At 39.2% G+C, this 19,330-nt stretch overlaps 1 protein-coding gene across 1 annotated transcript in view; it reads right to left on the bottom strand.

The window, feature by feature from the left end:
- The window catches only part of TMEM168 (transmembrane protein 168), a 54,272-nt gene that overhangs the window by 23,709 nt on the left and 11,233 nt on the right, over window positions 1–19,330 (bottom strand). The window contains exons 2-3 of the mRNA XM_019514554.1: window positions 16,288–17,554; window positions 2,554–2,696 (exon numbers count right to left, since the gene is read on the bottom strand). Of these exons, the coding sequence (XP_019370099.1) occupies window positions 2,554–2,696; window positions 16,288–17,424 (1,280 nt within the window). The 5' untranslated portion in view covers window positions 17,425–17,554. The remainder of the gene's footprint in view (window positions 1–2,553; window positions 2,697–16,287; window positions 17,555–19,330) is intronic.

The following is a 19,330-nucleotide window of genomic DNA, read 5'->3' as shown; positions in this document are numbered from 1 at the left end:
CCTCCACCAGCAAAAAGATTACGACTCACTGAAGGCTCAGATGATGGTTAGCATTTTTTAGCAATAAAGTATTTTTTAATTAAGGTATGTACATTGTTTTTTTAGACATAATGCTATTGCACACTTAATAGACTACAGTATAGTGTAAACATAACTTTTATATGCAATGGGAAACCAAAAAATTCACGTGACTTGCTTTATTGCGGTGGTCTGGAACCGAACCCGCAATATCTCTGAGGTATGCCTGTACATAATTTTCTAAATACCTTTGTCTTACCAACTATTTTTGAACCAATACAGAACAAATTAACTAGTTTGCAGCATCACTTAATACAGCTTGCAAACTTCATATAAAATAATTTTGTAAATATCTGGACTTATAAGGGCCTCAACAACATGCCAAGTAACAGAATCAGATTTTGTTTCCCAAGCCAGCAATAGCTTTGGAAGCACTCTGTTGTAGATGCAACACTTTCAGCTTGTGAATAAGAAAAAAGTATCTGTCCTCCTTTCCAGCAATGTCTTCCAATAAATTTGATACCTGGTCATGGACTTGTAAGTTTAAGAGGTTTATAGTTCAATAATATAATAATCATTAAAGTAATTAGAAAATAGGACCATTATTCAAACAATGAAATTTTATTATAAATTATAACACCGTCTGTGCACCACACTTTTTCAAGACATTACTCCAATATCTAGATGGATAAGTTATACTAATAGCAACAGAATCATTTAGTGTATTCAGGAACTGGATTATTGCCAAGGGAAAAAAGAGAGACTATTATATTTATTGTAATGTAAATTTAGTAAACCTATATACTAATCCCTAACAGTCACAGACTACGGGGGGATATTGTCTATTCAGTTTGGTTCCTGGGGAGTCTGGGCAGATGAGGATATTAGGAAGTTCAGGAAGTTGATGACAGTTCATTGCGGATAAAATTAACAGTCTGCATTTTCAGTGATTGTCCAATACATTAGGGGAGAAATTTGCTCTTCCAAGGATTATTTTTCCACAGGAAAATGGGTCTATACATTTTTAACTCCCTTAGAGCAGTGGCTCTCAAACTTTTTAGACTCAAGATGCTACTTTCACTTTTTTGACTGTGGAAAAATAGTAGAGCAATTCTTCTGTTGCAAACAACTCAGAAAGACCACAACAGGTCAGAAAGCTTTTGACAGCATGGATTGCTATTTGAAATCTCTGCGTTTATCTTGTGAATCATATTTAGATGTCTGCACACCTAACAGCATTTATATGGAGCATGAGCCTGAATCACCTTTAATAGAATTTTATGATACCCTAGCTGAGAATCACTGTGTTAGCAGTGCATTGTACTACGAAAGCGTACCCTGTGCAGAGGTACCCAAGCAAGCTCTTGAATCAGCTTGTTCACATGCTGGAGTCAGTACAGGTCAGTCAGTTATAATGTTCTGGTAATTTTTTCTGTTGGTAGAGTATGCACTTGAGTGCAGAGACCTAATGTGCTGGATAGTTTCTCCTCCAGAATGCAGAACAATTGTTATTTACCCCACAGTAGTTTCATTACTAAGCCCTAGACCTGCATGCATCTCTCATGGGCATAACTTGATTCTGCACGGGGGTGTCAGTGGCCTCCCACTGACTGCTGAACAGCTCTTATGTTCCTCACAATGCAGAACCAGAACATGATGACTATCAGGCTTTACAGAGATTAAATTTTGTATGGGGGAGACATTTCCATTAAACAGGTACAAATAGAAATAACCAGCTGAACTTGAAAAAAAAGTTTCGAAAATAGAATTAAAGCATTTTAACTATTTTTTATTATACACCTAACAACTGAGCAGTGTTGCACTTGATCTTCCATTTCCTCTGATTCCTTGGAAACAAACAAACAAAACACCAAATATTTGTCTTGCCTATTAAATCCATATCCATAAAAGGTCAATATTTAGGTTTACTATATTTTGATTTGCTGTCCCATTTTCATGGTAACTCAGAAAGATAAACTTTTCAGGAGTTCTTTTCTGCCATTTACAATAATATGGGAAATAAATCATAGGACTAACATGATATAAAATAGGATATTTTAACATTAAAATTAGAGGTGTTCTTATACATGATGGACAGATAAGATTAATACTATACAAGGAAAAGTTGTCATATTTTGGAAATGTGAATTGCTGTAAATTCCCAGACAGCATCTATAATTTAAATAATCCAAAAAATTCTCACTGCTACATATTTCAGTACACCAACTCAGATGATAATTCGAAGTTGATAAAGGTGTTTTGAACTTGAGTTCAATGGCCTGCTTAGGTTATTAAATCCCTTTATACAAAATAGTGACATAGGTATAAGTCATCATTCAGCAGCATGTAACAACCCTGCTCAGTAGTCTGCCCAGATATTGGAAGCTGCAGGATTGGGACCAAAAATTTTGGGTTTCCTAAATAATTTTTGGGTTTCCCAAAAATTCCTGGTTTCTCAAACGATAGAACTGGATCATTCTTTCTTGTACAGCTGCAGTCCTGGCAGCATAAAGTTGCAATGTATGGTTACTCTACCTGCAGAAGTTGGTGGGAATCACAACAGCATATCCAACGCATGTTCCTCCCAAACAATTCCCCAGTTCGTGGAAAAGTCCATGAGCCATGGATTCCAGAGGTAAAACAATTAGAAACACACTCATGAAGATCCCATTGGTTGACTAAAAAGAAAATAGATATAGTTACACGCTCAGAGGCCCCAGTCACTGCTGCTGCAGCTGGTGAGTGCAGAGCATATAGAAGTATCAGTTGAACATAATGTTTTATAGCTATATTGACAACGTTAAAGCAATTTGGAAGCATACCAGTGCTTCAATTATTAAAATAAAATAAATTGTAAATACCTATATATTGGCATTTGATTTTGGTTTTTTATCATAGAAAAATCAGAGCGCCCCCTTCACTCACCAAGATGCGGGTTCAGCTGCAGCTGTGTTGTCCCCCATTCCCCCTCTCCGCCCACTGCTTTGTGGCACTGAGCAGCCCTGATATGCCAGTGCCCTGCCCCGCCCCACAATCTGAACTCACAGGCCCCCAGCCCTGCTAGTGCCCCACAGCCCCCTAACACCTCCCACCTCTGAGTCCTACCAGAAGACAACCCCAGTTGCCAGGGCTATGGGACACAATGGCAGCTGCAGCCAGAATGGAGCGTGAAGCCCCACCACTTGCCCTGCCAGTAAGATGGCCAGAGGGAACCGAGTGGAGCCTGTGGGGGAAAGGGGAGGATGTGGGCTGCCTGCTGGGTGGTTGGGCCTCCCTGCCCTGCTGCCCCTACCCTTTCCCCAGGGGCCTCCATGGGCAAGTGTGCGGGACCCAGTACAGGAGTGTGGAGTGGGGCAGAGAGGCTTGGTGCTGCTGCTACTGGCACCGGAATCACTGCCCCAGCCATACTGTCATGACAAGGTGCCCTCTGTACACCTGGCAGCAGCAGGGGCAGGGCCATGGAGTTTTTCCCCCCCTGCTGCTAATGGGTGAGCAGGGGGCATCTCACCTTGGTGGCAGCAGCACTGAGCCTGCCCTGCTGTGCACAGTCTCACTGGCTGGGCCATGACAGTCCCCTGGGGGAGGGCAGCAAGCAGGGAGCCCCGAGCCCTACAGCATGCAGCCCCCATCCTCCCCAACTCTGTGCACAAATCTGGGTGGGACATGAGCCCCCCCCCAATGCTTCCCTTCCCAGGAGTGTATCCAGTGGTGTAGAGCCAGCCCCCAGATGAGCTGTCCATGACTCTGTCCGGCTCCCCCAGCCAGGCCCCATAACTGTGCATTTTTGCCCCAGCTGGGCAGTGCCCCTAGTCCTAGCCACCAACCCTGCCCCGCTCCCTTCCTCACCATGGCTGCCTCAATCTGCACCCCACACATATTACCTATGACTGCCCCCTACTCTGTACTAGTCACCTATGCCCCCCCCCCTCCAGACTTAACTGCAGGCAGCTGGGGGAACTGCTCTCTATTGCTGCCTGGCTGTATTGCTGGCCACGTGCATGTGTGTGCATGCACACATGCATGTGGTGCCCCCTGTGTCCTGCTCCTCCCAGCCCTAAGCAGCCCCTTGCAAGCAGGAACTCTGCCAGCCTGCAAGAGGAAATGCATGGTTTTGCATGTTTTTCTCCTATGAAGGAGAAAATCTGCATTTTTCTGCAGCAGATGGAAAACCCAGATGCCTGATAAGAGACTATAAATATCACAATGTTGCAAACTAAATAACGGATGTTATTTTAGTACATCTAAATTGTGGGAATTTGAAAGAACATAAAATACTTAATTAGCTTAATAGTTACAGTAAAAATCATAGGAATATGTTCTATTAAGATAACAGTTAATATGCCAGTTGGAGAAGCACTGCATAACTAAATCCAAAAGACTTGATGACTGTGACTTTTAATAAAACAGATGGCAAGCACAAATAGGTGGATCCAGAAAGGGTTTATGTTTTCTCAAGTGCTCTAGCCATTTCCCCTATGTTTTCAGTTGGTTGGGCAAATAAAACCCCACAGCCTGGTCCTGCAGTACATCTGGAACCTTCAAGTGCTCATTTTTTGGCGTATCCTCTCAGGAATCAAACAAACAGGAGAAGAACCAGCTGTGGCTTATCAGTGGCCATTCTTTCTCAACATAGTAGGGTTCAGAGTGAAAACCAAGGTGAAAGAATTGGTACTGAGAGCCTTCCTGTTTGCAGATTACACGGCCCTGGTTGTCCACAGTGAATCTTCCCTGCAAAATCTCTTGGGCAGATTTTCTGAGTCACGTAAGAGCTGTATGATGGCAACTAGTCTCAAGAAGACTATGATCGTGTACCAAAGGGGTGGAAGAACCAGTATTTGACATCACTATGGAAAATAAATCTCTTAGTGTTATTGATGGTTCATGGTACTTGGGTCCTATGATCAGCAGGAATCTTGACCTTCAAATCAAACTAACAGAATCAGAAAAGCCGCTAAGAATTTCAGGCTGTTACAGAAACATGCATGGAATAACAGCAAGCTATCAGCCAAGGTGAAGATACAAATCTACGAGACTTGCGTGCTGTTATCCCTGCTTTATGGTTCAGAAATGTTGACTATATATGCTAGGCACATAAAGAGACTGAACAGCTTCCACATGAGATGTCTGCATAAGATCCTGAAAATAAAGTGGGAAGACAGAATACCAAACACAGAGGCACTGGAGCACAGAGGACTGATACACTTAGAAACCACTATCAAGAGGAAAAGGTTGCAATGGATCGCCCATGTCAGGAGAAAGGGAGGAGACTGTATCTTCAAGAAAATTTTGCATAGCAAGATTCGAGATGGCTCTAGAAAGCAGGGTTGCCCTTTATGGCAGTACCATAATGTGTGCAACAATAATATGAAGTCATTCAATGTCAATGTAGAACTAGGAGGGGTACACAGAATCCTGCCTGATGTGGAGGGAACATCTGGCACTGGGTGCAACTCAACATGAAGTGGCTTTGATCCAGAGCATGGAAGCAAAGCAAGAAAGAAGAAAGAAGCACGCTGTAAACTTGGACTCCAACTCAGACAACATATGGATCTGTGAAACTTTTAACAAGCTGTGTTGCTCTTGAATTGGGCTTGTCAGCCACAAATGGATTAATCAGGCATCTCACTAGACCTCTTACATGTACACCATGATCCAGAGGATCAACAGTTGCCTTCTCTCTTTCTCTGTTTTTGACCTTTACAGTCTCTTTTAGGAGATGCATATTTTATGCCTTCTCATTTCAAGGGAATGTGGCAAATGGGTAAACTCACCACTTGCCCTTGGCCTGAATTACGCTTGATATAATAAACAATAAAACATTGGTTAGATTTTGTAATAATGTGTTTTCTTTCTTCACATCATTGTAGAACTTTTCAAGTACCACTGCTAAAGTTAAATTATTTCTTAATACAGCACTTCAGAGACAGTATTATATGCAAGGTTGATATTTATGAATAAGGCATGTTTAGTTCTAGGCAGCAATTACTGTAAGTGCCACAGAAGTAACTCTAGAAAAGTATTTGATAATGGAGCATTAGCAGAAGGTTGATAAAAGGAGAAAAAGGAAGAAAATAATGATAAAGCTATGCTGATGAATACAAGTTAAATGGGAAGTATGTCTCCAAAGCAATTGAAAAAAATTACAATTTGAGAAAAGCACACCCAGATTAAAAATAAGAACACCGTAACAGAACATTGACAATGCAGGTGATTTAGAAAGATGCAGAAGCCAAATTCTACCCTTGTCTACTCTTAGACAACCCTAAAAACAATTTTTGGCTCCAACAGCTGCAAAAAATGTTGTTTGGCACAATCTTAATGTAAATTAGCAGAAACAATAAAATACCAAAGCAAAAGAAAAACTGCTATGGACTCTTCAAACAGGAAGAAGGTTAAGGATCAAAAAGATTTTTGTGAAGACAGGATGAGACAAGATGCTATATTTACTCACATACTACATGCACCATTCCCAAAAAATGTAGCTTTCCATAACAGGAGTCTGTGTCTTTAGTGGAGAAGCCAATTTTCTGCCCAAAATAGAAGGATGGAGATGCTGTAAGATGGCTGCTGCTGCCTTTCCTTCTCTTCCCTGCAATAGCTGCACAGAGGAAGAGCACAGTCCAGCAGGGACTGATTCCTGCTTCCCCTAAACTTTAAAACCAACTGCCCAGCAACAGCAGTGGCATTTCTGTTCAGGCAGTATGGATGTAGTTGATTGACTTCATGGTTCATTATAATATACCTGATTCTTGTTAACTGATCTTCACATCACAAAATGACCCTCTTTGCTCTGAAATCTCTTCATGTCCATGAATAAGCCATCTCTTGTTTGGCAGTGTCGCTGTTTGTTAGTTACTCCTAGTCTCTCTCTTTGTCTTTCAGAGCCCTGCAGACTGTTTTTAGCTCTTTTCAAAATCCTAGATCTGCCCCTGGAGTCCAGTCTTCAGCAGCCACTACATTATCTTAACAGGCAAGAGCTGCTGACAAGTTAGCTGTGAAAGGGTTAAAACTAGCTTTTGCTTAAGTAGGAAAAGGAGGGTGAGCAAGCTGAAGGTTAGGGTCTGTCCCTGCTCTATGCAAACATATATCTGAAAAAAAATTATTTTCTTCACTTTGCCTTCCCCAAAACGAGGTGCATCTTACTTTGGGATGCGTGATATGTGAGAAAATATAGTAATCTACAAATACCTGATGGATGTCATGTTCCAATCCAAGGAGGGAGTGGGATACTGTAGTATGAGGTACTAAGCTGAAATAAGTAAATTCAGAAAGATACACTCAAGGTTGAATATATGGAGAACATCTTTATAATGAAAACATTTGACCAAGGAATAATCCCCCAAGACCACTGGAAATTTCATAACTTAGGGCTTTCAATACTACATTACGCAAGGACTGTAAAGCTTACTGTGAAAAACCCCATCCCTGCACTGGCAAAAAGATGGACTGGATAAACCAGTGGGTATTTCCTATATCTAACTGTTTTTAATCACATGGCAACTGTAATGGGCCTTTGTGCCTCAGAAACAACAAAAAAGGAAATGGTTATCTTGATGCAAAGACAGGACTAAAACACTAGGTTTTGACTACATATAAAGAAATACTGCACTATGAATGGGCCTGTGTTATCACAAAATATTTACACTATAAATTTACATGACTTTTAATGTAGCAATCAATGTTTTCTCCTTACTATTTTGATGAAGAAGTAACATTTGCACAATGAGCAGATCTCTGGCATGGCCTGCAGGGACCAAGGAGGAGCATTTCTCTGCTTTCTGGTTTCCCTGCCTGCTGTATATTCAAGATGGACAGAGTAAACATAATTCAAATCAAAGCATCAGCTCCATCTGCGTTACAAAAGTAGCACCGGAACAGCCACTGGACTCCATCCATCATTACCCCACATACCTAAAGTCCACGTAAATACTAAATTCACACTCTCACCAGTCTCTGACAAGATCAAAAGATGTACAGTTGTTTCTTGCTTCTCTTGCTAGGGTTGAGACTAAGATTCCTTAACTCAGGCCCCTGCCAGATCTTAAACTCTGACCTCTGACTGAGGTGGTGGCAAAGACGACAGGATCTGCTATCGCTTCTTTTGTGCCCGAGGACAATATACCAGCTAGAATCAATTCTACCAAGTGCTAATGCAGTGTGGGGGCAACCTTTCTGGCAAGAGTGCCATGAACTAGCCCCAAACTGTCCCCAGGTCCCATTATTAACCTCTTCCCCTGCTGAATCTGCTGCTTTGCTTTCCCCCTCTGCTCCATCTGGCCCTGTGCTGTCTGTCTCCTCCCTTATCTGCCATGTGCCACACACAGAGGCTGCCTATGTCACTTGTGACATGTGTACCATGGGTTGGTCCCCCCTGTGCTAATAAATCCCTCTTCATTGTTTTTTGGTTTTTTTTAAAGGAATAAATGGAATGGGCTGCACCTGAAAAGGGTAAAAGACAGAAAGAGTGGGTAGTGAGTGGGTATGGGGAGAGATAAGCAGATAGTTTGGGAAAGGTAGGATCAAGACTGGGAGAGATTGGGGAGTGGGGGTTGTCACAGAATAAATTACATAGAATGGAGAAAGTACACGGATTTAGGGATGGTAATAAGTAATAGTGAGAAAGAACTTGAACGAGACTGGATAGCTTAGAGACAGAGAACATGAAAGTCTAGTTAGGGGGAAAGGAGAAACAAAGAATGAAGATGAGAAAGAGAAGGTGGGAAAGAGAAAAATGGACAGGAGGAAGAGGAAACAAGAAAAAAGGAGAGAGACTGGATTCTGGAGTGAGTAGCAGGAATTTGGCAAGATATGCAGGGGAGACTGCTACACAAAAGAAGCATGGTAATAACAAACAGATAAGAGAATAAGAAAACAATGCCACTGAAATAGCTAGGGGTTAAGATTATAATAAACTGTAAATTAGAAAAAAAATGATTAGTTACAAATGGTAGGAAGGAAAGTCATAAGTTGCATGTAATTTTTAAATAGAAAGATTAATGCCAGAATGTTAACAAAATACATGTTAATACTTGTATAGACTAGCTTTGGAAAACTCTATTCACCAAGTTAGCTGAAGAGAGTAATTTATTTCAAAGGATAAGTATAATGTATCTATATTACCATCATCAAGGTAAAGGAGTACAAGAAGATTTTGTTTAAATCTTTCAAGACAATTTTGCAGGTGTGGTTGCAGGGGGCGCAAACACATGCACTGACACTTCAACCTTGCTAATTCATATTAGACACTAAGTTATTAAATTTACTAACTCACAAAACTCAGTAAACCCTTAAAAACAAGCATCATGTATCAGAATGTACTTTGTTTCATTAGTGTAAATAAAACTAAACTGCAGTTGGCAAAATATGTAGTAATTACTTGCAAAGCCCTTGTGGAACATCTTGTAAAAGTAATGAAATTTTAGTAATATGAGACTTTACTAAAGCATTCTTCTATCAAATCTTTTGGGAGAGGGATTTTTGCACATGGACTTGAAAGTCTATAGTTTAGCTTCCTTGGCTGATGCAAAGATTTCCTATCTTTGAAGAAGTTAACTTAATTTTCTTTTGATTAATATAAAATTCATTGCTTTTATAGTCTCTTTCTGCAGTCACCCCAATTTCTGCCACAGCCCTGGCTCTTCCTGGCACATGGGGCGAGGTGGGGATTGAGTTGGGGCTGCGCCAGGTGGGTATTGATCTGCCCACCCCACGCCCCATCCCCTCTCACCACAACAGACTACCAGCTGCACACAGCTCTCCACACTGCTGGGCTGTGCTCCTTGTTGCCTGTGTGCTGCACTGCAGCTGCATGTGCACACAGGCATTTATCAGCCAAATTATTGGCCACTTCAGGCCGATTTCCGATACAGCCAATTTTCTTTATATTGGTACCGATCTGATATCAGATTGATGTATCGGTGCACCTCTAATGTTCATAAAATGCTGAAAAACTCTTCCTTTCTGACAGACTAGTTACCAATGTCTGGTGTAGGGCTATAGGTTGCAGCCATGCTGGTCTAAGGCAGGGGTGGCCAACCTGCAGCTCTTCAGAAGTTAATATATGTCTCCTCAGATCTTTGCACAATCACAGTGACCAGCTTCCATAGCTGTTGCATCATGTCATGTGCTTGTACAAAGACTAAAGGAGATGCATATTAACTTCTGAAGTGCTGCATGTGGTTCCGGAGTTGCAGGTTGGCCACCCCTGTAAGGACATAGGCAGGCAAGGTTCTTTGGGTAAATCTGATATCTTTTATTAGACCAACTAAAATAGCTGGAAGAATTCTTCCAACTACTTTAGTTGGTCTGATAAAAGATATTGCATTTATCCAAAGAACCTTGCCTGTCAATGTCTGGTGTAGGCTTTGAAGAAGTTCTGAGAGAAGATTCTCTAGGGCCTACCAAATGGCTTGAAATTTGCAAAATCCTCATCATGTTATGTGAGTGCCATAAGAAATGTCCAGATCCTAACCAAGGTCTTAATTTGGACACACAGGCTGAGTAACTTTTCTTGCATGAACTAGTACGACTGAAATCAGGGAGACTACTGAATGCAAGTAAAGTTACCCGAGCGTGTAAGACTGTGTGAAAGCCCAAGCCTTAAAACATTTTCCAAAAAAGCTTCAACATGTCCTTTTTGCCCTGCTTCCCAAATAACAGGGAACTCTTTTCAAATGCTACCTATAAAGCTGTAGCCTGTGCATCACATATCAGCTTACCACCGAACTGGGATGAAAAGTAAATATGTTATGTCTATATTCTGCAATATTCCCAATCCAATTTCAGATCTACTTGCAGTTCCAAGGCAGAATTAAGAGGAATGTATGTTGGGCTCCATTTTACTCTGTATGCAATAACCAACAGAAATTTAGAGACTGACAATCCTTAGGACACACGTCAGGGCTAGAAATTCCAAATGTAAGGTCCTAAATTAAAAAAAAGTCTATTCTCCAGAGATCACAATAAGTCAGAACTTTTCTGCTTTGATGGCACAGAGCTAAACTCCTTTCCTAACACTGACCTTCCTATTATTAAAAGAAATTTGATACAATCCAGTATTGGATTTCTAGAAATCTCTCAGATTGAATGATACTCAGGAAAGCCTGAAGGTGGGAAAACAATAATTATTGTTTTCATGTTTGCTGGTCTTTAGGACTTGATCCTGCACACGCCATTGTGATTATGGCCCCTGCTACGTTACATATATTATGCAAATAACTGGTTAATTGTGCAATCAATTTAGAGCAGCCACACACACAAAATAATTATCACACGATAAAAATAACTATGCAGCTATAAAGAGCCAACCACCTACAAAGTTAGTGCTTGAAAGTATGCCATAACTCTAGCTGGTTTCCATTCAGCTTTAATTTGAATGTGTAGCAGGGTCCTTATATACATGATGTATACTCTGCCTGAGTGCATAGCCTTGGGGACTTCTATATTTATTCCAGAAATACAGAAATCATAGAAGCATAGAAAAGTAGACTTCAGGAGCTCATCTTTTCCAGAGATTGGCAACTTATGGCCCACAGAGACTTTGGATCTAGCCCATAGAGCTGCAGCATTCAGCAATGGGCAGCTCTCCCAGCACTACAACACTCTGCTGTTGAAAATTCAGGACTTTAGCAGATGGGGAGCTCTCTCTGCACCATGCCACAATCAGGCAGTAGGGAGAAGTGAGAGGCAGCTAGGGTCTAGTGCCCATCTGCCTCAAATGCAAGCTTGGTCATTCTGGCCTACTGCTGGAAAACATTTCCATCCCCTGATCTAGCCCTGCGCAAGGTAGGATTATCCTTATCTGAGCCATTCTAGGCAAGTACTTGTCTAACCTGTTCTTAAAAACTTAAACAACTCTCATGTACAACTACAAGGCATAATGCCAAAAACATCAAAAGCACCCTTTTTATTGCTACAGGGAAAACAGGAAGATGACGGCATTATCAGTATCCAGCCACTGCAAGGGCAGGAAGTTTGTTAAAAAACACTTGAGAAATCCAACAAAGAGGAGCATGCCCATCTCTCCCTACCCCACTTTACTACAGAGTAAGATAACCCCTGTTCCCTCCAAAGGCTGTGCCAAGATTAATGTTCACATGGCTCATTAACTACACGGGGCTGTTACCGCTGTGGTATTAGTAGCTATGAAATAATCACCATTTTCAACGCTTCTAATAGTTTTTAGACTCTTGTTAAAATATTAGAAGCCCTTAGTATCAAGATAGAAGAAAGCAATGAAACTGTAGCTCCTTTCACCTTCATGGCTTCTAATAGTAGCCTTTGGATGCCTGCTTCCCCTGCACTGTTTTGGGGACAGTTAGTACAATTAAATTACAAAGTAGGCAATGCGGCTGAAAGATGCTATGCACTTAAGCAGTTTATGTACCTAATCATACAGAAACATAGCAAAACAGGGCTGGAAGGATCTCAAGAGGTCATCTAATCCAAGCCCCTGCTCAGCCTAGGAACATCACCATGCAAACCATGCCAAACAACTAGCTGTTCCACTTGCACTTAAGATCCTTTAAAAAAAAATGATAGTGATTCAGTAACCTCTCCAGATAATTTATCCCAATATTTAAACTACTCTCATAATCAGAACGTTCTTCCTAGTATCCAACCTAATCTCCCTTGTTACAATTTAAACCCATTACTTCTTCTTCCGTTCTTTGCAGACAAAGAAAATAATTGATCCGTCTCTTTATAAAAACCTTCTTTGTATTTGAAGACTTATCAAATGCTCTATAAACTTTCTTCTGTTATCACAAACACAACCCCAAGTCTTCCAACCTCTTCTTGTATGCTGTTTTTCAAAATTGTTGTTAAATGTCTTTTGAACTCTGCTATTTGGCCAAATTCTATATATACATAAACAATGCTTGTTGCATTGTAAGCAATGGACAAAAAAACCCCCAAACCTGCTTCATGTTATGAAATTAAGGAAATTATGCAGTTAACCAATATGTACAAGTGGAGTAGACTATATGTGCAGTATACACAGGAGTACACTGCTACTAGAGAGACAGAGACTTTAGCAGTTAATTAGAAACACCATCATTGAACATTTTTACAACCATGTATAACCAAAAGAAATCTTTCATAGGCTAAGGCTAATTATCTACAACAGAGTATTGTGCAACACCTCTCCAATACTGTTTTTTAACCAGTACTATTAATTACACAACAGACCAAAATGGTAGAATGTCAGACATACAGACCTACATCTATATCAGATGCTACAAAATTTCAGTGTCTATGGAACAAAGAGAGTTCTAGGAGTAAACATGAAGAATTTTCTAGCTTAATCAGATTTCAAACAGAACAGTCAGTGTTTATGTTCTGAGACTTACAAAATTGACCTTAAATTATTTTAATTGGAAGACAACCCTACACCTAGTCATTAATTTTTATATGCAAGTTGCTTAAATTGTTTGGATCTTTAAAGTATTATACATTTTAAGGAAAATTTGAATAAACAAGGATGGAAGGAGAACCTAAGCAGAAACTGAAAAAATAACTAAAAAGAACATACATATTGGCAGCACTTCTTGTTTTTCTAAAGCAAGGAATTCTTAGAAAACAAGTGGAATTTTTTAAATAAAAGGAAAAAATAAGGGCCTCTACAATATTAAGATTCATAAATTATACTTTGCTGCTAACTGCAGGGCATATTCCCTTAATTAAATATTTAGCAGTGATTACTATTTTATTTAACTGAACTGCAGTGATATTTGAATGTCAGCTTTATTTACCACGCAGGCTAAAGACACAATCTACCAGAGAAAAAGTACTTATCTGCTACAGGAGCTCATTTGCTGCATTACTTCTGAGCCTGATGGAACCATATGAAATATCAGACTCATGAAAAGGTGGTGTTTCAGCAAAGAATCCCAAACAGCAGTCTAAGGCACAGAACTCCATATATAAAAATAAAAGCAAATCAGTTTTCTTAGGAGCTTAGAAATAAAATGGATGCCCTGGGAAAAATATAGTGGTATGCTTTGATAGGTTTAATTTTCTGCTTTTAGATGACTCTAAAAATGTAAACAATCTGGAATACTGCAGAAAAAGATAACAAACTTCTTGAGACAGTTGTAACTAGTGATTATCAGACCTTGCTATAACATAAATTAGTCAACACAAGTAAGTATTTGACCACTGGTGAAAGCGCAGATGAAACAAGCACATAACTGACTGATCAAGCAGCTACTGCATATCAGGGTAGAAATACTTTTAGTAAGAGACAACTATATTTATGATCTTAGGCTGATAATTTCACTGTAAATAAATGACTGACAATTTCTCCTTGATCGAATTTACAGACACAAATAATAAACTGGATTTTCCAAATGAGAAGAATATTTCCCCTTTTACTGTTCTTCATTTTGACACAGCAATTATTCCATCTCCAACTGAACAGAGAAATGTGCCTTTCACTAGAAGAAGTGATGTGCATCTCCTTACCTGATCCAGACTGAATAAGGACTTCATAATTTCTACTGAAACTACTCAAAAGCAAAGAAAGAACACAAGTGAATAGCCAGTTTGCTTTTCTCAAACCTTCAAGGAAGGCATACCAGAATACAAGTAAAAAAGTGTCTTCAGAATCAAAGTTATTTTAAAATACCCAAAGGCAGAAGTGTTGCATTAATTTTCAGGAATACAGTAATGCTTTCTGAGATTCAGTTTTCTACACCCCTCCCCCCCACCTCTCCCCACCCGCATCCCCAGTGGGAACGGCATTGTATTTTATCATTTATTGCTCCCCAGAATTTTAAAAAGGAAATATTTCAATGGAAGTTGGGCGACAAGAACTGGCGTTATTTAGCAGTAATGAATATCTTGTTTATTGTATGACAGACTGCAGAAATTCAAATTTCAGTTGGTTACCTTTAAACTTCTATGCCTCACATAATTCTCAGTGAAAAAATTATGCAAGTCGTTCCTATGAATGCTATTAATATTTCTTTTTAGTTTCTCTCTTACTAACTACTGTGCCATCTTTGTCACTGAATTGATACCTCTTTTCTGAAGTCTTTTTCTATTTTTTAAAGAATCCCTTTTTGGATTTTGCTTTTCCTCTGTGTATTTATTTTTGTTATATTTTTTTTCTCTGCCTTCTGTGAAATCAGAAGCCATAATCATATATGCCAGTGTTTTACAAGGGGAATGACTGCAGAGAGAAAATAACCAAACTTCCAGCCATCTTCCCTTTACTAACCGCTAACATGCTTGATACAGAGAAAAACTTACTTGTAGAGAGAAATTAGTTTCCCTTCCCATCAAGAATTTGTCATGAGTCATTTACAGTGGGCTGTCAAGGATCACAAGATCTATTTGAGTAGGTGGCAGTAATTTGGAAGCTTGAAACAAGCATTTTTGCCAACAGGGTCTGCCAGACATGAACACTGTGGATGGTGGAAGGTAAGATATTAAAAAAAATAAAAATGCTACTGCCATTTTAGGTTTGCTTTGATAAAATCTACCTTAAACTCATCCCACAGTGCTGTGAAACTAGCAGTATGTACTGTGCCTCAGTTTGGGGCCTCACAAAATATTTTTAAAGAAACATATACTGGCAGACTGAAAAAGAAAAAACATGCACCTTCATTAAAATCCTCATGCAAGAGGACAAGCTGAACATGGGAAAGATGACTGTGGGTCCTTTTGGGAATTAATTTTATTACATCATGTACTTTCCACTTGCAAATGTATTTAAAGATAAAATGTAATGGACACGTTTTCATACGAGTCTGTAAGAATTTGACTGCTTGACCTCTCCTGATATTAATAGCTGCCCCACAGCTACATTCTTGAAAAATGTACCCTTCCATGTTAGCTTTTCTTGTTTTCATTAACATTACCCACAGAGGTGTCCACAGACCTGTACACCGATTCATTTTTATATGCATTATGGCATTGCAGCAAAGTATGTTTCCTTTGAAAGATTCTGGTCACATGGCCAGTTGTTTCAGACACTGAAATAATCTAAAATCTGAATGCATTTAAGTCTTTCTTCAAGCTGGAAGGAGCACCTCTTGCCAGTTTGACCTTGCACGTTTAGATTGATTCAGTGGCCTCTCTAACCAGTCAAACAGCCCAAAGTGACAGACTACAAGAATCTGTTTTAGAAGCTGGCAGCTTCTGCTCAGCACAGAATTTCTCAATTGGATGCCCTGGTCACAGCACACTGCTAAATATCATGAGAGTTAGAAAAACAATGTTCTCAAATATTAGAAGAGGGAATGAGACAAATACATTTTAATTTACCTGCCATGACACTGCACCCAAAACAGCAGTTGAAAGGAGGCTGAAAAATACTAATTGCTCTGAAATTAAACAAAAATGACGTACTCCTTTAGAAGCCATGACTCTATCAAGGCAGTTGTTCTCTGCCCTGTGGGTATAGTAGATTTTGTGACAGTCATTTAATTTGGTATGAAATCCCCAAAGAGTTATTACAAAAATAATATGGCAAATCATCCAGAAAATTCCAAAAATGGAAAAACCAGGTATCACAAAGTACCAGAGATGCAAGTCACGTAGTTTAAAAGCAGCTAGAACGAAAAAGATAAGTTCAATGACTCCAACAGAAATGACGGAAAGCCTTCTGCAAATTCTACCACGGTACAAATAGGGCTTCCATCTTTCAGTAACTGAAAGTCCGCTGAAGTAGACATCAAGAAGAGGGTCTGAAATGAGGCAGCTAAAGAAACATGCCAAGGCAAATGGATTTGTAGGGATGTTCAGTGAAGGAAAAAACAACAAAGAAGCAAGGGCTCCAAAAATTGCCAAATTTGGAATTGCCAGGAAAGACTTCATACGTAAGTCAACAATCAACATGGCTAAAGCCACAACCAATAGGATGATACTCATGGATTTCTCTACCAGCATAGTTGTACTGGCGATTGCAAATCCAACCAGCTCCAGAGATTCAACTGTTGTCAGCAGAGTTGGTCGATGATGGATACAGCCGCAAATCCTCTCAACCAAAGCACACAATATCCTTAAAACAATGGAGGAAAGGAGCAAATACTTGGTTGCTTCTTCTTTCACGTCATTTTTAAAAGAAGAGTTATTAAGAAAGCAGAGGAGACCGAGCAAAAAACCAAACCAAAGATTGGAGAGACTCAGACTTGCTGCTTCCATTGAAAAATAGTAGTAAAGTATGCTGGCAATTCCAAGAACAAAAAGTCCCAGGATAAAAATTACCAGTATTAATGCATCTGCAGTTTTCTCCCATCTGACATAAAGGCCCATGCAGATAGCAACCAACAGACTGATTCTGGCTAAATAGCCAAGATATCTGACTGACGAATGCATGTTCACTTCTCTGTTTGCTTCTTCCAGGCTTGTCATTGCTGCATAGAGACAATGACTAACACAGTAACGCAGTGACCTACACATGTAAACTGGTAATTAGGGGCTTTAACCCACTCCACAGAAAATAACTGTTTGGATTTCATTCAAAAATGCACCAATGCAATAACCTCCTGCAGTCTCATTTCATCAGCAACTGGCCTGGATTACTGAAGTCCTGAAAGAAGAATGAATAGAAATGTTAGTTCTAAGTCTTACATTTTGAATTTACTTACAAAGACAGATAACGACATATGCTTTCTTCCCAAAGTTTAAAATCTAAAACACAAAATATCGATTAAATAAATACAACGCGTGGTTTGAAGGTTTCTTTAATACATATGCAGGTTTCTTTAATACATCTCTTATAGAGAGAAGATCATCCATTATTGATTGGTTCTCTTATATTTTAATTCATATTTGGATAAACAAGGTATGGTGTTTAATCAAATGCTAACCATATAATTGTTATGAAGCATCTACCAGGGGTTCCAAACATTCCTGTGACATATATGTACATTCTTCATGTCTTTCAACATATTTTGTAATCCAACTCCAAGAAAATATGAAAAAAGTTCTATGAAACATCTTAAATCCTTAAGTCAGATCTGTTATCATCACCCTTCCTCCATCTTCTTTCATTTAACAAAATGAAGAACCTGCTTTATGTTAACTCTTTTCACTATCCTTCATGAGAGTTATCGAGATACTTATATCTATTAGATTACTGAAGTGTCTGAACACTTCTCAGTTATTGCTGGATATCATCTCAAACTGCAAAATATGTAAATATTATTAATCTGATTTTGCAGAGGGGGAGTAGAGATGCACAGAGGAAACAAACTGTTTTGACCAGTATCACAAAAAAACCCCCATATCCAATGCCAGCATCTTAATCACAAAACCATCTTTCCTAACAATTAAATTCTTGCCTAAAAGGCCAATAACTATAAAATGTTTTTCAGCTGATGGATATTACAAAAATTAATACTTGCCATCCACTGGGAAAGAATAAATATTATGTTTGGAATGTGACATAATCCATTACCTGGATTAGTTCCTGTGACCCCTTTGTCTCCATGAGTTTATTGCTTGTTTGCCTCTGCCTGCACTGCTTCCCCCCCCCCCCCCGCCTTCCCTGTCTTCAGTATTCAACTCTCTCTGTTTGATACACTGTTTTGTTCATATCCCTTAATAGCATTTGGTGAAGTGAACTCAAGGCTCACAAAAGCTTATTATTCATCTCTGATTTAGTTAGTTTATAAGGTGCAAATCTACCTTCCCTTAAAACATGACAAACATTCCACAATTTCCTAAACCACTAAGTACATTAATTTTTAGCCTGCATGTTCAATTATAGTTTTTAGAAATGGCAGATGAACAGAAAATAGGATGTTATTTTTTTTTTAAGAGTAAAATATTTTGGTACATGTAGATTTATAAAAGCTGCCATGTAGAACTGAACTACAGTATCCTACTTCTAATAGATGCAGGTATTATTTTCTGGGGTCAATTTCATATAACCCCATCTCTAGCTTGAAATGAGATGACCGGTGTAACACTTTATATGTTTAATCGTAGCTAGTTTACCTAACAGGCTATATTATTTGTGTACAAGAAATATCTAATGTCTTACTTATGGCTAACAGAACTATCTTCCCCAAAATCTGTCAAGTTACTTATATATGGAGTAAATTTGTATTTCACTGTGTATTTTTTAAAAAGCCTTGATTTTATTCCATTTACTAATATCCTTTTGCCTGTTACAAAGCTTTGATTGAGGCACAGGTTACAGCTCCATAGCTAAGAATGATTTTCATTTTATACTGGAGAAGCTGAAACCATGCCATATTTGAAAAATGGAGTGTACATTCCCTAGATTTATAGCATGTATTCTAAGAACTTAAGTAATTAGCTTAGGATAGGGGTAGGCAACGTTTTTTGGCTGGAGTGC

This window comes from Gavialis gangeticus, unplaced genomic scaffold (genome assembly GCF_001723915.1).
Source record: "Gavialis gangeticus isolate Ggan-Ray unplaced genomic scaffold, GavGan_comp1, whole genome shotgun sequence".
NCBI classification, from domain to species: Eukaryota; Metazoa; Chordata; order Crocodylia; family Gavialidae; genus Gavialis; species Gavialis gangeticus.
Note: the sequence above shows the minus strand (reverse complement) of the source record. Positions and strands in the feature narration are given on the sequence as shown.